We start from the raw sequence: 18,589 nt of genomic DNA, 5'->3' as shown, positions 1-18,589 counted from the left end.
AGACCACTTGTTTGCTCTCCCTTGAGTGGTTTCTTAATCAGGTTTTACTGTATATACTTCATTGGATATTCAAAAACTTTGGGTGGACTCACAGGCACTTGTACAAGGGTCAACTATGCCTTCCACATTGGTGGCACCAGTCGTGTCAACCTTGTAAACGTAGGTTAACAGACTACACTGGTAAAAACTCATTTTTGTTTTTTGAATTGTATAGACCACTAAAACAGTGACCGGAGCAATTCTATTTCAAACGTGCATAATTATAGTAGATTGGTCAAAATCTTGATGAACAAGCTATGGTTAATAAAGGCAACAGTAGTAAACTGGTGTTCAAAAGTCCTACATTCGATTGTTAGAAAAAACAAATCCGGGTTACAATCTTAAACCGAGAGAAACACATCAACTATGTACAAGATGAAAACAAAGGAACAACAGCAACACTGCAGTGCAACAAAAACAAAACGCCAACATACATATAAACAATTTGTGGTAACAACTGCCATGTTCCTTACTTTGTACAAGACCTTTTAAGAAAACATGATCGGTTGAACCTGGTTTTATGGCTAGCCAAACCTCCCATTTATATGACGACACTACGTGAAAAAATACAGTACAAACACACGAAAGAACATTTATCACAGAGAAACGCACAAACGAACAACGTAATAGTCAACACAACAAACAAACCGCAAAACAACGTCGATTGAACATCTTCCACCAACGACAGAAATCACAGGTCATCACAAACAGTTTCGAAATAACGTAACGAACACCCAATATCGAACTTTTGTTTTTGTTTCTCATTTTCTAGACTGCAAATAAGATGAGAGGTCTGAAAGGCTGTCAGAATAATATCGGTTCTAAAGTATAAAGTGCCCAAAGAGCTGAATAAACGAGGATTACTGATGAGCGTCGTCTATAAAATTGTCAGTCAATTTTTGTTATTTTCTTGGTTTTCGTTTTTATTTAGGATTTTTTTTTTGTGTTTTCTTTCTGGTTGTTTTCAATGTCAAAGTTATTAGTGATCTAAGTTAACTTAATAATTATAATACGAAGGCTCAATGTAGGAACAACTGCGCGCACCCCCGACACACACACACACACACAAACGTATACACGTTGCTATAAAAGTAAAAGCCAACTATTAAGCATTATATCTAGGGCTTAACAGTATCACGTGTTTATGATAAGCATACTAATGTTAAGACAACCTTATAAGGGATCTACACGTGACGTGAATTTGTATGTAACACATCATACTGAACTGTACAAAGTGACCACGATAAACTTATCATAGTTATAAGCCAGGAAACATTTAATATACTGATTTCCTGTACCGGGGACACCATCAGTACTTATAAATATCAAGTATTAGACATTGTCATATTTATAAGCATGCACAATGAACATACTGAAAATATTTTGTTTGTTTTCAGGATATTTCTATACTAAAGCCTCTGGTAAGAATTATACTTTAAATATGCTAATATTATAAGGAGAACGTTTTAGTTTATGAATTATCAATGAAGAGGTGTATATGATGACTAATGTTTTCAGTGCCCATTTCGGAAGCCACGGATTTTAACATACAGTCCCCCATTTATGAAAAAGATTTTTTTAAGAAAAAATGATTCAAATCTCCCCAAGGCCAAGGTGATCGTAGAAATATTTAAAACCCTACACCATATCGAGATCAGAAGCGGTCTGTTATAAAAGATGAATAGATAAGTATTCCATTAACTTTTACTTCACATCTCATTGAACTTGATATGATAGATGATTAAGATACTCGGATCGTGTTCGGCATGTTTTCGTATCAATAAAATAAATTTTAAAACAAAAACAAATAAAAACAAGAATGTGTTCAAAGTACACTATCATTTTCTATGGTCAATGGACTGTCAAAATGTGGAAAATCTCTAATTTGGCATTAAAATTAGAAAGATCATATTATAGGAAACATGTGTGCTAAGTTTCAAGTAGATTGGACTTCAACTTCATCAAAAACTACCTCGACCAAAAACTTTAACCTGAAGCGGGACAGACGGACGGAATAACGAACGAACGAACGGACAAACGGACGAACGAACAGACGAACGAACGAACGGACGAACGAACGGATGCACAGACCAGAAAACAGAATACCCTAAATGGGGCATAACAAACAAATGTTGTAACTTGTAAGCCCATGGAATACACCTGAACAAAATATCTATATATGTGTTGTCTACATCGGTGCATACATTAAGTTTATTATCACTCACTTTTCTATTGTGTTTTTTATTTACATTTGTGGTTCTATATTCACACAACACCTAATTATTGGCGTTTTTAAAGATCAAACTTTTTCAATTCTCATAAAATTTTATACCAAATATGTAAGTTGACGCATACTGGTTGATTACATAGTCGAGTAACAACTATCTCCTTATTATCTGAATTTAGATTTTCAATAAATCAGGGATAATTAATTTTTATATGGACTATTGGGATACTTAGAAATTAAACCATTAAAAAATGAGATGGTCTTTTAATTGTAATGTTGTGAATTCATTCTTTTATAAACTGATGAAAGTGTATGTTTTTTTTAGCCAAAAATATGCTATGTTGGGTATTACAAAACCCCCAGTATTTCACATGTAAATTGTAGATAGTTTTGTGTCTTGCTAGAAATTATTTTTATATTCTCTCGAATCTCTTTTTAGAGTTGTTTGTTGGTTTGAATGATACTGTTATTTTGTATATAGTTATCAAAGGTACTAGGATTATAATTTAAAACGTCATACGCGCGTTTCGTCTTCATAAAACTCATCATTGATGCTCAGATAAAAAAAAGTTATAAAGCCAAACAAGTACAAAGTTGAAGAGCATTGAGGACTCAAAATTCAAACAAAATGTGCATATGCGTTTGGATATATGTCAATATTGTGGTGATAAAGTAATGAAATAAAGTATTTGTTTCGTTTATGTGCAGATTCAAAATTAAATCATACCCCCCCAAAAAAAAAACAAAAAAAAAACAAACAAGAGATGTTAAGCTTCTGTACCCAAACAAGCGAAGAGCTATAGGATAAAAAAAAATCTAGGATATGGTATGTTTGATCAATCATTAATGAAAACGAAACAGTGAAATACTAATTCTGTCAAAATAAGTTGAAAATATCGATGCTGAATTATTCAGTTGCAATTAGATAATTCGACCTTATAGACTCCGTATTCATGTGACCCTAATCTAACCTCTTAGCGCATAAATGATGCGTGTTCAGTTAAAGCAAAAATATGTCAACATTAAAAATGAAACAAAGGTTAATCATTTGAATTAATTCTTATACAGTTAAAAACGATGGCTTAAATATATTTTTAACCGATTAGGAAATAAAATAAACTCAGAAAAAGTCCAATTGCACGCGTTCGGTATCTTTATGTTTATATCTATAAGTATGTTTATATCGCTTATGTGACCGTCGGCTGTCTCCGAAGGTCAACTCGATGGTTAATGTATGGCGTCTAGACTAAAATACACTAGCAACGATTATACATATCATCGAGCCCATACCTCGTAAATTGATTATTTAAGACTTTTTATAATTAGGGTATACGTTTCAGTATGTTATAAATCCCTTATAGAATTTGAGTCAAATCGGTGAACAAAATTTTGACAGTCAATGCCCCTTTTCTTAAACCATTGAACAAGTTATCAATTCGAGTACGATAGCTTGGTACTTTGTGTTGTCCAAAAAGCCAATCTATTCAATGGTGTCAAGTGCCATATACTATAAGAAATTTTCAGGATTCGATATATTCTGTTATTACATAAAATCAATTGACATATAATTATCTACAGATAATGGTTTACTTAAAGCTATATTGCATCGCCCAATATTGACATTTAAAGGTACACTAGCTACGAGATATGAAAAAAAAGCTTTAATGTGATTTCATTTGGTTCAATCCTTGATAAAAGTGAAATAAAACAAGAACTATCTTTAAAAAAAAGATATCCGACGTATTAAAATTTGAGTATAAATTATGTTTAAAACTATCATTTCGATAACCTTCAGAAGCACAAAGATACCATTTAAATAACGTTTTCTCTGTTTGTGTTCAGTATTCTCGGTCCTCGTATCTTTCTGTTTACATTCACAAAAACCCCGCGGAAATCTCACATGCGTAGGTGCGTTTTAAAAGTCATCTACGTTCGTACAACAAAGTTTACACTAAAAATTATATAATTGTCCGAATAAACAGCTGTCACGGATGCAAAGAGCTATTGGAGAAATAATTATTTTAATAAAAATATAAATCTTTGTAAGATCTAGTTCAAATATTTATAGTTTTTCATTTGCTTTCCATCACCATATAATTAACAAGACATTTTTTCAAACACAACCAAATCACCCACCATGACAGCATTTTGTCCTATCACAGAAAGGATTTTCGAGCATGCGTATTGTGTTGCCATAGTTAAGCGTCCTTAAGTTCAAAGGGCACAAACGGAAACTATACCGACTACGTCGGAAAAACATTAATTCGTTTTTGGCAGTCAATTTGGTTTCTTATGCCAACATAAGCAAAACAATATTGCTGATGAATTATTCACTTAATTACAAGAGAATACTTCAATCTCATTAAATCCGTATTCATGTGACTTTAATTTAACTCATTAGCTAGAGATTGGTTACGCATGCATATATAGTTCATGTTCAGCCGTGAAAAGAAAATTAATGATAACATTGAAAGTAAAAGAAAAAGGTGAACCATTTCGATCCATCAATCATCGATCCACAAAAATCATTTTTATTCCGGAAAACAAAAGTTACTTAACCGATAACATTTTAAAAATCAATTAGGACGCAATCTATTTATACTTAGTTCTATGTTTATATCGGGTTATGTGATCGTCTGCAGTATTCGAGGGTGATCTTGATAGTTAACTAGATGGCGTCTATACTGAAATACATACGATATTCTAATATATCTTATTGAGTACACGATTTGTTAGCTGTTCAGATTTATTTAATTTGGATATAGGTATTTTGTATGTTATAAATTTGACTCAAATTGGTGAACACGAATTTGACAGCTAGTGCTCTTTTAAGTATATTGTTTTTGAGGAAAACATTTTTAAGTTATTCTTTTATTATCTTTCCTGAATACTAGTATTATATTTTGTCTTATAACGGAATTAATAACCTTCACTAATCATCTTTAACAATTTGCTTTACTCATTCCTTTAAATTTGTTTGATTTTTAGTAAATCTCGCTCTACATCGACCAACAGTTCAAACGTCAGTGTTTCAAGATCTGTCTTCCAATAGAGCAGTAGACGGGAATTATGACCTCAGTGTCTCCAATCTGTCCTGTGCCGTGACCGAGGCAAATGCCCGCGAAGTATTTTGGCAAGTTACATTGGCTCAGATTTCTATCATTAGTCATATTCACTTTGTATTTGAAAAAAGTAAGTACTAATTTGTAACTGGTTCAGATATTTAGGGTTTCAAATACATACATATTATTAATGATGCCTAGTAAGCTCGTTGATATAGTTAAACAAGACAAACAGTTATAATTATCAATTCTTGAAAAGTGCTTAAATATTTATTTATTTCATTTATTCGTTATTTTTTCATAAATATTTTATTATAATGAAAGGACAAGGTACGATAAGCATCAGAGAACGGCCCCCTAATTTCGTTCAAATTAAAAGTGACTTGCTATTAAATATAATACATTATTTTTAAAGTTTAAAACCTATATTTTTGTAAACATTAATAGATTTTTCAACTTCCGTTGATATTATTCATGCCCTGTTGCTGTAAAGACCTCAAGATTCTGGAAAAGGGCAGAAAAATGGCAGTTTCCAAACCTTTTTCTGCATTTTAAGCTATGAGCGTACCTACGACCCACGATCATATTTATACCAGGCATTCCTTGAACATAAATGTTGATGCAGTTCAAATATTTTAGTGGGTCGTAAGTACGCTCATAGTTAAAAATTCAAAAAAGTGACATTCTTAATAAAAACCGTTGCTAGGCAACCTTCCTTTCACCGGAACACAATAAAATCATTATTTTTTCAAGTGTTTACACTAAGACCATCATTGATATCAATTTAAACTTATTTGGAGAGGGGGCCAAAAATAGCCCTTATCATACCTTGTCCTTTCTAAACATGCTAAAGTAAGCTAGTTTTAAAATTTAAATATTCTATAAATCGAGCAAGACATTTATTTCCAAATTCAATTTTCATATTGAACTTTTCTACAATTTTAAAACTATCCGTGTAGCGTATGTTCATTCAGTAAATAAAGGCAACAGTAGTATACCGCTGTTCGAAAGATAACGACTGCCATTTTCCTGACATGGCACAAGACATTTTAAGAACAAATGGTGGGTTAAACCTGATTTTGTGGCTAAAAAAACCTCGCACGTTTATAACAATGTTAAATATAATACTAAAATGACAACATTACATGACAGGACTTTAGTACAAACAAATGCAAGAAAATTAAGGACAGAGAAATACACAAATAAACAATACAATAGTACATTTCGACATGCTAGTAGTTATCAAAGGTTCCAGGCGTATAGTTTAATACTCAGACACGCATTTCGTGACGCTCAGATCAAAATAGTAAGAAAGTCAACAAATAAAAAAAATATCCAGTTCATATATCAAAACCATAATTAAAAGTGATGTAATTGGCAATGGTACCACTATATACCAATGGCCAAAGGACACGGATGTGGTAAGAACGTGCATAATTACTTATATATGTATATTTAATCAGAAACAAGTATTGTCAATTACGTACAATTATTTTCTCTTTTCCAGCTAAAGAAATAGTAAGCATCTTACGGAACCATGAGGTGTATGTATCAGGCAATCGTAAGGTAAAAACAGGTTCACTCTGTTACAAAGAAGCAAGAGAACACCCTAGTGGTCTTACCAATGAAGTATATTGCTTATTAGAAGGGCGCTTTGTTACTTACTACACAAACCATTTGTATGATACACGAGTGGCGCTTTTGTTATTGTGTGAAGTTGAAGTTTATGGTAAGGAACAGTTTAAAATGGTAACTAGTGATGATCACTGTCATTGTGCTGAAGCATTCGTATTGTTGGGTGATTTATTTTTGATATTCAAGAACAGTTCTTTACAACATATTCGTTAGTTGATTGTACGCAAGGATAATGAAATTTTAAAATATAAGCTTTTGAGATTTATTTTGAAAAACTAAATGAACATAATTGAATTTTCTTATATTCTGTGAATATTATCTAAACTTAGAAGAAAGTAGCTTAAGTCAAACTATTCTTTTTAATTGTTTACGGCTTTATACATTTATGAGGTTATAGATATGAGTCTTTCATTCTTTAAGAGTTTGACTGTCGCGCCGGTATTATTTTTCTGTATTTTTTTTATGAGTTTGACTGTCCCTCTGGTATCTTTCGCAATTTAACTGTATTCTTGAAATCTTTATCTCAATTTTCTAATCACATTACATTCTACTGGTATCATTGATAAATGAATAAGGTATTGGCGATCATGTGGATAACTCAACTTAAACCCGTACGAAACTTACCAAACATGCCAAAGAGCCTGAAAGAGGAAATGCTGGATAACCTTAGCAGTCAGAAACCCGGTTGAAATAGAACAAAAGAATCGAGGCTCTTTGGTAGAGAAGGCGATAAATGTGTACCGTAATGTTTACTATAGTGACAAAAATTTTAAAAGTTAATAGAAACAAATAAAATGACAATTTTCTTCTTAATTACGAAGTGTTTTATTTTAAAAACACCATTTGCATAAGTTTTCAATTTATCTAGTACATAGTTAAGCAGAACAATTAGATATCAAGTCGACGGCATGGGTATCTTTCAAGTTGGATGAAAAAAATGCATAACCTCCGATTTTTAAAAAAAAATTACCGCGGACGGAAACCATATCAATCTATCAGTTCAGTAATTTTCGTGTCTGCCCTTCCATTATGTGACTCAAGAAAAAATTCCAAAAAATGAGTAACAATAGTATCGAAAGGAGAAAATCGAGTGAACCTTTTTATGTAAGGGCGTGTTTGAGTTGAATATTTTATCTTGATATCGTACAAAGCAAGAATATTTCATACATCGTCTCGCTTCAGATTCTATTATTTTTATATATCAAAGCTACAGGTTGACTTTATAACATAAAAACATCACAGTACTAAAAGATGCACTATATGGGTCAAGTGAAATACCTATCTAATGAATCACAAAAACAGAGTAGGTGGGGTCGAATAGCTAATTTTTTGTGTGTGATAACTTGGGTTCATAGTCTTCAACCACTAAAAAAATCTAGTCTGCCCTTCCACGAAATATTTAATTAGAATTTTTTTAAATGTTTATGAATTTTCGAAAAATCCACCTGACAACCGATCAGACAATAGTTTTAAGTTGAATAAAGGCAGACAAGATCATTAACTGATGCTCATAAGCTAGTTGATGCATTTGTCTTTCAAAATACAACTGACATAAGGATCGTAATGTTGCAATGTGGATAAATTTATCGGTTTCAAAGAGCAAAATTGGTAGCGCGTCATCCCTACAATGACTTCCATTTCTACGATTGTGAAAATGAACTGGCGTAATGGGGAGATAATTTTGACGAAGTAGAATCCTGACTGTTAGGTTTATATACTCACGGATTTGGCTATACTTTTTGGACCTTTTGGCTTATAGCTCTTCATCTTTTATATAAGCTTTGGATTTCAAATATTTTGGCCACGAGCATCACTGAAGAGACATGTATTGTCGAAATGCGCATCTGGTGCAGGAAAATTGGTACGGTTAATGTTATTACTACCACTGGGTCGATGCCTCTGCTGGTGGACTGTTAGTCCCCGAGGGTATCGCCAGCCCAGTAGCCAGTACAGGAAAATTGGTACCGTTAATGTTATTAACTGTTATTTAAGAAATAATTCATGAAAGCCATAGATTTGTTGGAAATTTACACATGGCCTGGGCCGTGATATTCGAATTTTATCCTGAGGGTGGGCATGTCTAGTGTGTAGTTGATCTTTTTTACTCCTTGTTAGATCAAGCTCAAATATTCTCATAAATCTTTAGCTTGCATAGATCATTTTGTTAATAACCCTAGAAAAAATATGTTTAATTCTCAAACCCAATAGTTGCGATTTTCAATTTACATGTTTTCTCGTAAGCTACCGTCAAATCCAACATTAACATTTCGTAACGAAGGAGCTGCCATGTTGACTCGTTGAAATCAGTTAATATGCGAATAATGCAATAGATTAGAAAATAAAACAATACCTACCTCAGAATTCCATTTTAATACAGTATTATACGAACTTCGATGGTAACAAAAAAAAAGAAGATATTTTTGTAACATTGACTAAATATTGTTTTTATACTGCATCTTAATTAGTATATTGATAGTTTTTAAATCGTACCATAAATATCAAGCTTATTTTCATCCCTTAATGAACCCCTGATTGTGGAGAAAGTATTCCATGATGAAATTGACATTGCACAAAATATAGCTGTGTTGCTATATTAAGGAAATAAAGGCAACTAGTTGCAGTATAATAATTCTTCTTATTATACATTAGAATAAGAATAAAAGTTCTTTTGTCTTTTGTTTTATTACAATTTCTAATACAATAAAATCGGCAAAACGTTTGCAAAGGTTCAAATACATGTGGATTTACGTGGGAGGTATATTGTAACATCTATTAACATTTATATATCCGAGTCTGCGCTAAGTATAGATATATCGAGAATTTTCACACGGTGTTGTTTACAAAGCGAAAGAAGCATATGTCATATTAGAATTTGGGATTTCAACCAAGGTTGAATAACTAAATCTTCCATTACTGTTTGGAAACCTAAACTACATAAGTGTCCTTACATGTAAACAATATAATATTGCTGGGTCTCAAACGTGCCCCATGACACATCTCAAAATCTAACTTATTAACATGAATATTATCAGCAGACAAAGCCGGGTTTCAAAGTAATTGTGAAACTACATATTCTAGAGGTGGCGTTACTCAGATATGGATACTAAAAAAATCCAAAGATATTGTAGTGTTAATATAATCTAAGATTCTTGCATCTTGCAATAGTATTAAAACATTTCACCTATTCCACAATTGAAACAAGTATTCTGTATTCCAAACATAAAGACAAATAGAAAGAGTTGGTCCTGCTGTGCTTCATAACAAAGAATGGCCAACATCTTAGTGGGAGATAAATCTAACTTTGTTAAAAATCACTCTGATTCAAACAAAAATCCCCTGAAACTGAAGTTATCAAGATGCTTGATTTCTTGATTGGAAACATATCTGTCTGGCATTCGCATGGGAAACAACTTTGACCCTCTTCCTTCCGTGTTGTTCCTTCATTCATATGAGGTCGAATTCATTCAGAAACTTCTCAGGAAGATAGAAAAGAAGTAAACAGTATCCTTAAACTTTACTTTCCGCTATAAAGAGGATGCTTTTTCACTAAATTATTCAAAATTTGGTGAATATGTTTAACGCACCTATCAAATCGAACTTGAGTTAAATATACAACAAATATAGGTAGGTTTGCCTCATCTCTTAGTTTAAACGTATTTATTGATAGTGGATTGGGAAACAAGTTTTGCAACTTATGTTAATCCCTTTCAACTTTGCGGGTGTGAGTGCTGCCTTGTAATGGCATTAGTCTGCTCTTTTTCGATATCACAATGGTGTCTTTAACGTGCAAGAGATATGGCTCTCTCTTAACACAGGTCAGCCATTTAACGTCCTCCTTCCGACGGACTATCATCGTTTCCTCAAGACCATACTCGCAAATGGTGTCAAGGGAGAGCCGAAAATTCAGTCCCTCATATCTTGACTAACATCTGGAAATTGACATTGAAGGTCGGTTGATTACAAAACTTAACGACAAAAGAGATAATTTCAGCTTCCCAAATGTAAACTTTCCACCATTTCTATGTATCAATATTCCAACAAGGCCTGCATACGGTATATATATCTACCGTATTATACGGTACTCAAGGGTTTGTATTTCTTTGTCATTGGTGTTTGTCTGTTTGTCTTTTTCTTCTTTAACCATGGCGTAGTCAGTTTATTTTCGACTTATGAGCTTGACTGTCCCCTTGGTATCTGTCGCCTGTCTTATTTATTATTTGTGTTTTAGGAACCCACTGTTCTCTATTTATATTTTTTTGTTGTCCAAATTTTCTCTATTCTATATTTTTTGCCATGTATTCTGCACATTTGTCAGTTATTCCCTTTCTGTAAACCCCACCCAGACTTTCATTTATACATCCTTGCCTTTCAGTTTTTTGGGTTCGAGTCGCTGAATGTGCGAAAAGTCAGTTCTTGAAAGCGCTTTGGGCGCATTGAATTAATACGTTGATATCTTCATATGTAACTTTATTTTTCGCAATTGAAGAAAGAAGATATTCTATAACTGGTGACCGTTACATAGACATTACCTGTATGTGTTACACAATGCTTGATTTCAACGAATATTAAAAGGGTAAAATATGTGTTCCATTTAATTAGCCATTATTGAAAATAAAAATAAATAATTTTGACTTTTACCGTTTAAGGTTGTCCGATTGGTTTCTTTGGACCTGGGTGTAGCGATAGATGCAGTAATAACTGTAGAAATCAGCCATGCGAACCAGATTTCGGACGTTGTATTGGTGGATGTCAACCGGGATTCACATCCGATCAATGCAATAATGGTATTTATAACGTTTCAAACTACTTTTTGTTTTGTTTTGTTAAAGTGATGAACTATTGGTTACTAGTATATTTATCATAATGGTACATATTTCTAAGCTTAAAAGGTGTATAATAAAAGTGAGAGGTTTAGCGCTATAAAACCAGGTTCAATCCATCATTTTCTACATTTGAAAATCCCTGTACCAAGTCAGGAATATGACAGTTGTTGTCTATTCGTTTGATGTGTTTTGTCATTTGATTTTGCCATGTGATTATGGAGTTTCCAATTGAATTTTCCTTGGAGTTCAGTATTTTTGTGATTTTACTTTTTAGATACATGTTATATAGATGCGAGATACACGTCAAAGAAAGAGCAATCTGATTAATATTTTTTTAAGTCATATTTTATATTGGTTATTCTCATCGGATTTTGTCTAATGCTTAGTCCGTTGATGTGTGTGTTACATTTTAATGTGTGTCGTTGTTCTCTCTAATATTTAATGCGTTTCCCTCAGTTTTAGTTTGTTGCCCCGATTTTGTTTTTGTCCATAGATTTATGAGTTTTGAAGAGCGGTATACTACTGTTGCCTTTATTTACGACATTAACATTGTACGTTTCAGAAGTTAATTTTATCCTATGAAACATGTTGATACATTTTATGAGATGTTTTTAATTATTTGCTATGTTTATTAATCAGAATGTGATTTTGGTTGGTATGGCAACGGTTGTTCCTTAACATGCAGTCCAACCTGTCTCAACAATGACTGTTTTAATACCAATGGAACTTGTAAACAGTGTGTCCCTGGTGCTACTGGAGATATGTGTGAAGGACTTACTAATGGTACATCAAATGCAGACACAAATCCGACAGTTCCGAGTAAGTTTTTCTTATCTGATCGGTCTTATCTAGACTGGTTCCCTGTCCTTTATCTGTTTGGCTTTAATACCCGTATGTTGAAAGAGAAAGGACCAACCTAGGTCTTATCACACACAAAACAAAATCATTGAATCATCCTATCAAAAAACTAAATAGACAAAAAAAAAAACAAAAAACGAAAGGGTATCCATTCATGACACAAAATTAGTACATGCACAGAAATTTTGCTTCAAGAAACAAGAATGTGTCCATAGTACACGGATGTCCTATCCACACTATCATTTTCTATGTTCAATGGACCGTGAAAATGGGATGAAATCTCTAATTTGGCATAAAAATTAGAAAGATCATATCATAGGGAACATATTTTCTAAGTTTCAAGTTATTTGGACTTCAACTTCATCAAAAACTACATCGACCAAAAATTTTATCCTGAATCGTGACAGAGGGACGAACGGACGAACGAACGGACGGATGAATGCACAGACCAGAAAACATAATGCCCATTAATGGGGCATACAAAGCTTTTATTGATGTTATTCATTTCAAAGTCACAATCATATAAATGTATGGATTAAACAGTTAAATAAACCAATATAAAAACTTTTGATGTGTGTCATTATTTGTAAACTAAAACATGATTAACAGGTTTTGAACCAAACAAAAAAAAATAATAATTTAGAAACAGAAAGTCAAAATTGAAACTACTTCGAATGAATCATGTTCACTCTTGGTTTCTTGGAGATTTCTTAATATATTGAAGCGAATTTATGTTAAAATCCATGTCAATACCAAAGCACCGACCACAAAGCTGATGATACCCCGGTTAATTGTCATATTTTGCAGTAAAATCAGATCTATAATTTTTGCTGTGTAAACCTGGGTGAAAATAAATGACAGTGATAATTTCTTAGAAAACTGTTTAATCATATATATTGCCGTACAAAACTTGCTTATAAAGCCTCCTTAACCCAAGAAGGAACATAAGGCTACAATTTTATCTATGCATTCGTTTTACAGATGAAGGTTTGATGAATGAAGCATTAATCTATAGAAACAATGGAAAGTACCTAATAGCAATCGGAGTACTTGGTCTGGCTTTGTTGGTTTTAATCATCATGGTAGTTTGTTATCGATTCAGATACAAGTAAGTGAACTATGGTCATATCAACTCATTTTTATTGGACAATTTTTATTTTATTTTAGAAAAGCAGGTAAAAATGTTTAAAAAAGAAATTAACACATACAAGCACAATGAGGGACCATAGGACACAATTTCCCGCTCACACAATTACTTTACAATGTTCTTCGAACCGAAAATGTTGGTAGTTCTCTAAGTTTTTATATCATTTGTTTTTAAAAGTTCATATTAAAATGAATATATATATATATATATATATACACGAGTCTAAATTGATAACTATGTTCAAACCTATGATTGCGTTGGATAAAAACCGCAATTTTTATACGTGTGCATGTAAAACAAATTTCGTTGTAGAAGGGTCTAAAAACAGCACAAACAACATTTTCCAAAAGACCAAAAAAGTGAAAAAGTATATTTAAACAAAACGCATTTGACTAACAGGTTGATCAACTGATATTCTTTAACCCTGCTGACTGCCATTGGCGATTGCCAAATAAAATTGATCACAAGATGTAACAAAAAGGATCTTAATATAAATTTAATACTAAACAAAAAAAAAATAACTTGTGGCCACGATGTTATGCCACAAACATACGGTGTCAATATGTTTTTAGTAAACCAGATCCGGATTTCGACAATAAATGTCTCTTCAGTGATGTTAGGGATCGAAACGGTATTTGGAAGGCCATATAAAAAGTACCCTCATTTTTAGATAGACTCTTGAATTTTAAGAGTCAATATAGGATGAACGGATCATATAAACTGGAGGAAAAATATGATACAAGCCCAAACGAAAAAATATAAACGAGTCTAAATTTAAAACTACGTTCAAACCTATGATTGCGTTGGATAAAAACCGCAATTTTTATACGTGTGCATGTAAAACAAATTTCGTTGTAGAAGGGTCTAAAAACAGCACAAACAACATTTTCCAAAAGACCAAAAAAGTGAAAAGGTATATTTAAACAAAACGCATTTGACTAACAGGTCGAACAACTGATGTTCTTTAACCGTGCTGACTGCCATTGGCGATGCCAAATAAAATTGATCACGAGATGTAATAAAATGGATCTTAATATAAATATATATATATATATATATATTTAAAAAAAAAATTTGAAATTAATGTAACCTCAACTGCACGATAAACTACTTCTAATGATCCATAGATGAACAGGCGAATAACCGTACGGACGGACATACTCAATAAAAATGTCCTTCTTGCAAACATTAATGACGAATTTATTCGCTGCCTGAAGAAATTATAAGTAAGGATAAAGATATATAGAAAAACTCGTTTTTTTTTATTTTCCATAAAGTTTTAAAGTTTCCCACAATAGTGTTTGTATACTCATTAATAAATGATTATAAATGGTTTCAAATCGCAGTGTTCAGTTGATACAGTGTAAAAAAATCATAAATATTTTAAAAAGTAATCATTCTGGTATTTCAAATATCTCACTTGAATTGCAAAATAACACATCGTTCATTTTAACAGAAAAATGGAGAAGTTGATAGCAGCGACCAACATATCATCACCTATGGACACAAAATATCCTAATCCTGAAGATGATCCCAGTTACCACACCTCAGATCAGCGTCAGCTTTATCCACCGTCAGGACATCCTATGACTGAACAAAATCACAGCATCACCAGATCAAATACAGTTCATATATACGATGCTCCAAGTACAGATTCAAATGACAAAAACTACAATGCAGTAGATGGCAAGGGAAATACTCTGTCTTATGCAAATGCAAAATTTGGAAAAGGCAAGAATTTAATATGATGGATATCCAGCAATTTTTTATTTTTATTTCTCTCTGTTCAAACACATTCTGAATGTGATGTTATTTGGAATTAATCCTTAGCCCGAAATGTTTGTATCTTCTATTAGTAAGATTATATTTATAAATTTTCCAACAGAGTTTTGATTCCATAATGTATTGGCTGATTTCTTTATCTGTTTGCAAACCCATATCATAGCTTGGATGTGAAGATTTTTGAGTGTTTGACTTTACGAAATATGGTCTAGAAAAAGGGATATGCGTGAGTGTATACAAAGTCAGGCTGTCCGGACCATGTGTTGTTTGATATTGATTAATTGTTATTTTTTTTTTTTATTATTCTAAAACTGTACATATCGAGAATGCATCGATTCGGTACTGGCATAGTTTATACAATATGCTTATTTCAAATTATCCCGTTCATAAATTAAAATTGAGAAACGAAACTCCAACTCACTCAGACAACGTTGACCATTATCAGATGAATTTGCCTTTTCTGCGGAGGTCATTTGGGCTATATAGTTCCTAACATTGTACATATTACTTGCTACGTTTTCACAAATCTCTAGTTTTCAAATTTTTGAGCATTCATTGTGAATTCATAAACGCACTTCGGACGCACGTAATTAACGAAGTGTTTATTTCGTTTTTATGTATATCTACAGATGAATACGATGCAAAATATTCAAAAGTGTAATTTCATTTCCTTTGAGCTAAAATGATATAGATTATTTTCGGCGGTCAATGATCTTCACGTTTTCGTTTTTTTTTTGTATTTTTGATTCTATTGCAACTATTTAGTATATTCTTTACGAAACGCGAGTCTAGCGTACTGAACTATCAGCTTGACATCTTATGATGAGGTTTTATAACCACAGGGTCGCTGTAACCTCTAGTACACGTCTCGTCTAGCAGCACTAACCCAGGGGGTTTATTTTATTCCTGACATAAAATATCATTGATATGGTAATTTTCTCTTAGCTTGCTGTTCCTAAAAAAAGTTCATATCTCTCGGAAAGCCAGTTATTTTCTACCTTCAAGCATTGATGGCCTTAGCAATTTTTTATAATGTCTTTGTATATTTGGTAATTATGTAAAATCATTGGTCATTTTTAGAGATTATATATAATCACTAATGAATTAAGTACATTATACAAATTCACTGTAACATATATACGTTGACTAACATATAGACATTCATAATGTTTTATTGTATTTCAGATCCAGGACTAGATTATGAAGCTTTAAGAAGAGAAGGGATTTTCCCTCGAGAAAGTCATCACATCTATGACCCTCTGCACTCGTAAAATTGTGTAATTTGTTTTTACTTATGTTTAAGAATAGTAATAACTTTATGAATGAGTCCGACTTTTTTTAATTTAAAATATGAGGCAGTTTCTGTAATATTTTTCCACAGTTGTGTACAAAAACAAGTGACTGTGGTTGGCTAACAAAGTCCTCAACAATGGAAATTCAACCAATGACAGGACGGTATTTTTATGTTGAGCACAAGCACAAAACAAATGACAGCATGTAATGGTGGATGGTGTGAAGATAGTTTTATCACATAAAACCATGAGACAAAGAAAACATTAATACGGGAAAGGTTATTTGTTTTATTAAACATTATGTGAAAAGATCTGAATGTTGTCACATTCGTTATTTGTTGCCGGTCTTAAAAACATTTATGCAAATGGCCTTATTTCATTGAATTCGATGGAAAATTGAAATATGTGTTAATTTTAAAATTAAAAAAATGATGATTGACAATGAATGTATACCTATCTTCTACCTGGTAATTGTTTCAACAAAGATACATGTCTGGTCATACAAATCTAATTTAGAATGGGATCATACTTGACACGTATCGAATTAACTTCTTTTAAAACCTATACACAAGAGTGCACAAGAGTATAGAACACAAAGAAAAAACAACATTGATAACAACACACTTTTTGTTTATATTAATAATCTATAATAGCATATACACAATTTAAGCATATAATTTGTGACACAATCAAAGGATATATATATATACTGACTGGCCTTAGAAACGCAACACTCATTTGTAGATTTTTTTTACCAAATCATGTGATATAGAGAGAATTAGAGATAGAATTTTGAAATAAATTGTTGGAAGATAGATTTCATATGTTTTAAGAAAATAAAAAGAAAACATGGTGTCACCGAACTTGTTTTCTTGCTACAAGTGAAAATAAAAAATATCGCTCTTAGTCCAGTATAAATTTTGTACTTAAACAGTTATCTCCCCTTAAATGGCTCATTTGAAAACATAATTTTGACACCAAAAAAAAAAGTGATATTAGTTAAACTATTTTGTATAATATAATTAATTAATAAGTTTTTTTTCATATAGAAAAAACATTCTAACCATTGAATTGCAAATCTGTCCCAAAATTGGCAGATTTAGACAAATAACTAGACCGATTTTGTACTGTGATTCTACAATCCAAGATGGCGGTATACCATGAATCTACTTTAAATCAGTTAAAAAAATGTTGCATCATCATATTTCAAAGACTGAGGAATAAAAAACCTGAATCAATCCATTAGAATACTGCAAACTGGAAAACGTAAACGTGCTGCAACCAGACAATTTGACGTGAGAAACTCTTCTAACTGTCCTTTTGACAATGAGACCGGTAGAAGGGATTTGTTGAAGACCATCAATGACCAGATCAACATGTAGTGACAATGCAACGTCAATAGAATTTGATTACGCAACGTCATTTGCGAGACAGACCTACGGTCACAAAGGCAACTGCTAATCAAATTGCTGAATGCCATTTTGCACAGATTTATGCCATCCATGTTTCCCATTAACTGAACTGCCAAAGAATCGACTACAGACAAACATTTAAAGCCTTAAAGATTCAACCGCATAATTGTCAAAACCCATTGTAAATAATGGATCAACGGCAAAATCAGAAAACAGAACCCAAAACGTGCCGAACAGAATTGGTTGACCTTTCTGATAATCATTTTGGCGTTTGTTACAGGCAGTCATTGCTTCTGACGGTTACACTTTCAT

The 18,589-nt window shown here is 32.4% G+C and overlaps 1 protein-coding gene across 1 annotated transcript; it reads left to right on the top strand.

Annotated features, from left to right (window-relative positions):
• Window positions 1-1,283: 1,283 nt before the first annotated feature.
• Window positions 1,284-17,307, top strand: LOC143071811 (uncharacterized). The gene is made up of 8 exons (XM_076246416.1): window positions 1,284-1,460; window positions 5,255-5,458; window positions 6,836-7,057; window positions 11,610-11,747; window positions 12,426-12,605; window positions 13,626-13,752; window positions 15,248-15,522; window positions 16,759-17,307. Exons 1-8 carry the CDS (start codon window positions 1,403-1,405, stop codon window positions 16,842-16,844), a joined length of 1,290 nt encoding a protein of 429 aa, XP_076102531.1. The 5' UTR covers window positions 1,284-1,402; the 3' UTR covers window positions 16,845-17,307.
• The last annotated feature ends 1,282 nt before the right edge of the window (window positions 17,308-18,589 follow it).

The sequence above is a fragment of the Mytilus galloprovincialis genome, chromosome 1, assembly GCF_965363235.1.
Source record: "Mytilus galloprovincialis chromosome 1, xbMytGall1.hap1.1, whole genome shotgun sequence".
NCBI classification, from domain to species: Eukaryota; Metazoa; Mollusca; class Bivalvia; order Mytilida; family Mytilidae; genus Mytilus; species Mytilus galloprovincialis.
This window is presented reverse-complemented; position numbering and strand designations above follow the sequence as displayed.

Excerpts from the sequence above, each read along its gene's own strand:
- LOC143071811 (XM_076246416.1), top strand. The coding sequence starts at position 1,403 with ATGAACATACTGAAAATATTTTGTTTGTTTTCAGGATATTTCTATACT. Across the intron at positions 5,459-6,835 it reads TCACTTTGTATTTGAAAAAA|CTAAAGAAATAGTAAGCATC; the intron begins GTAAGTACTAAT and ends TCTCTTTTCCAG. Across the intron at positions 15,523-16,758 it reads AAATGCAAAATTTGGAAAAG|ATCCAGGACTAGATTATGAA; the intron begins GCAAGAATTTAA and ends ATTGTATTTCAG.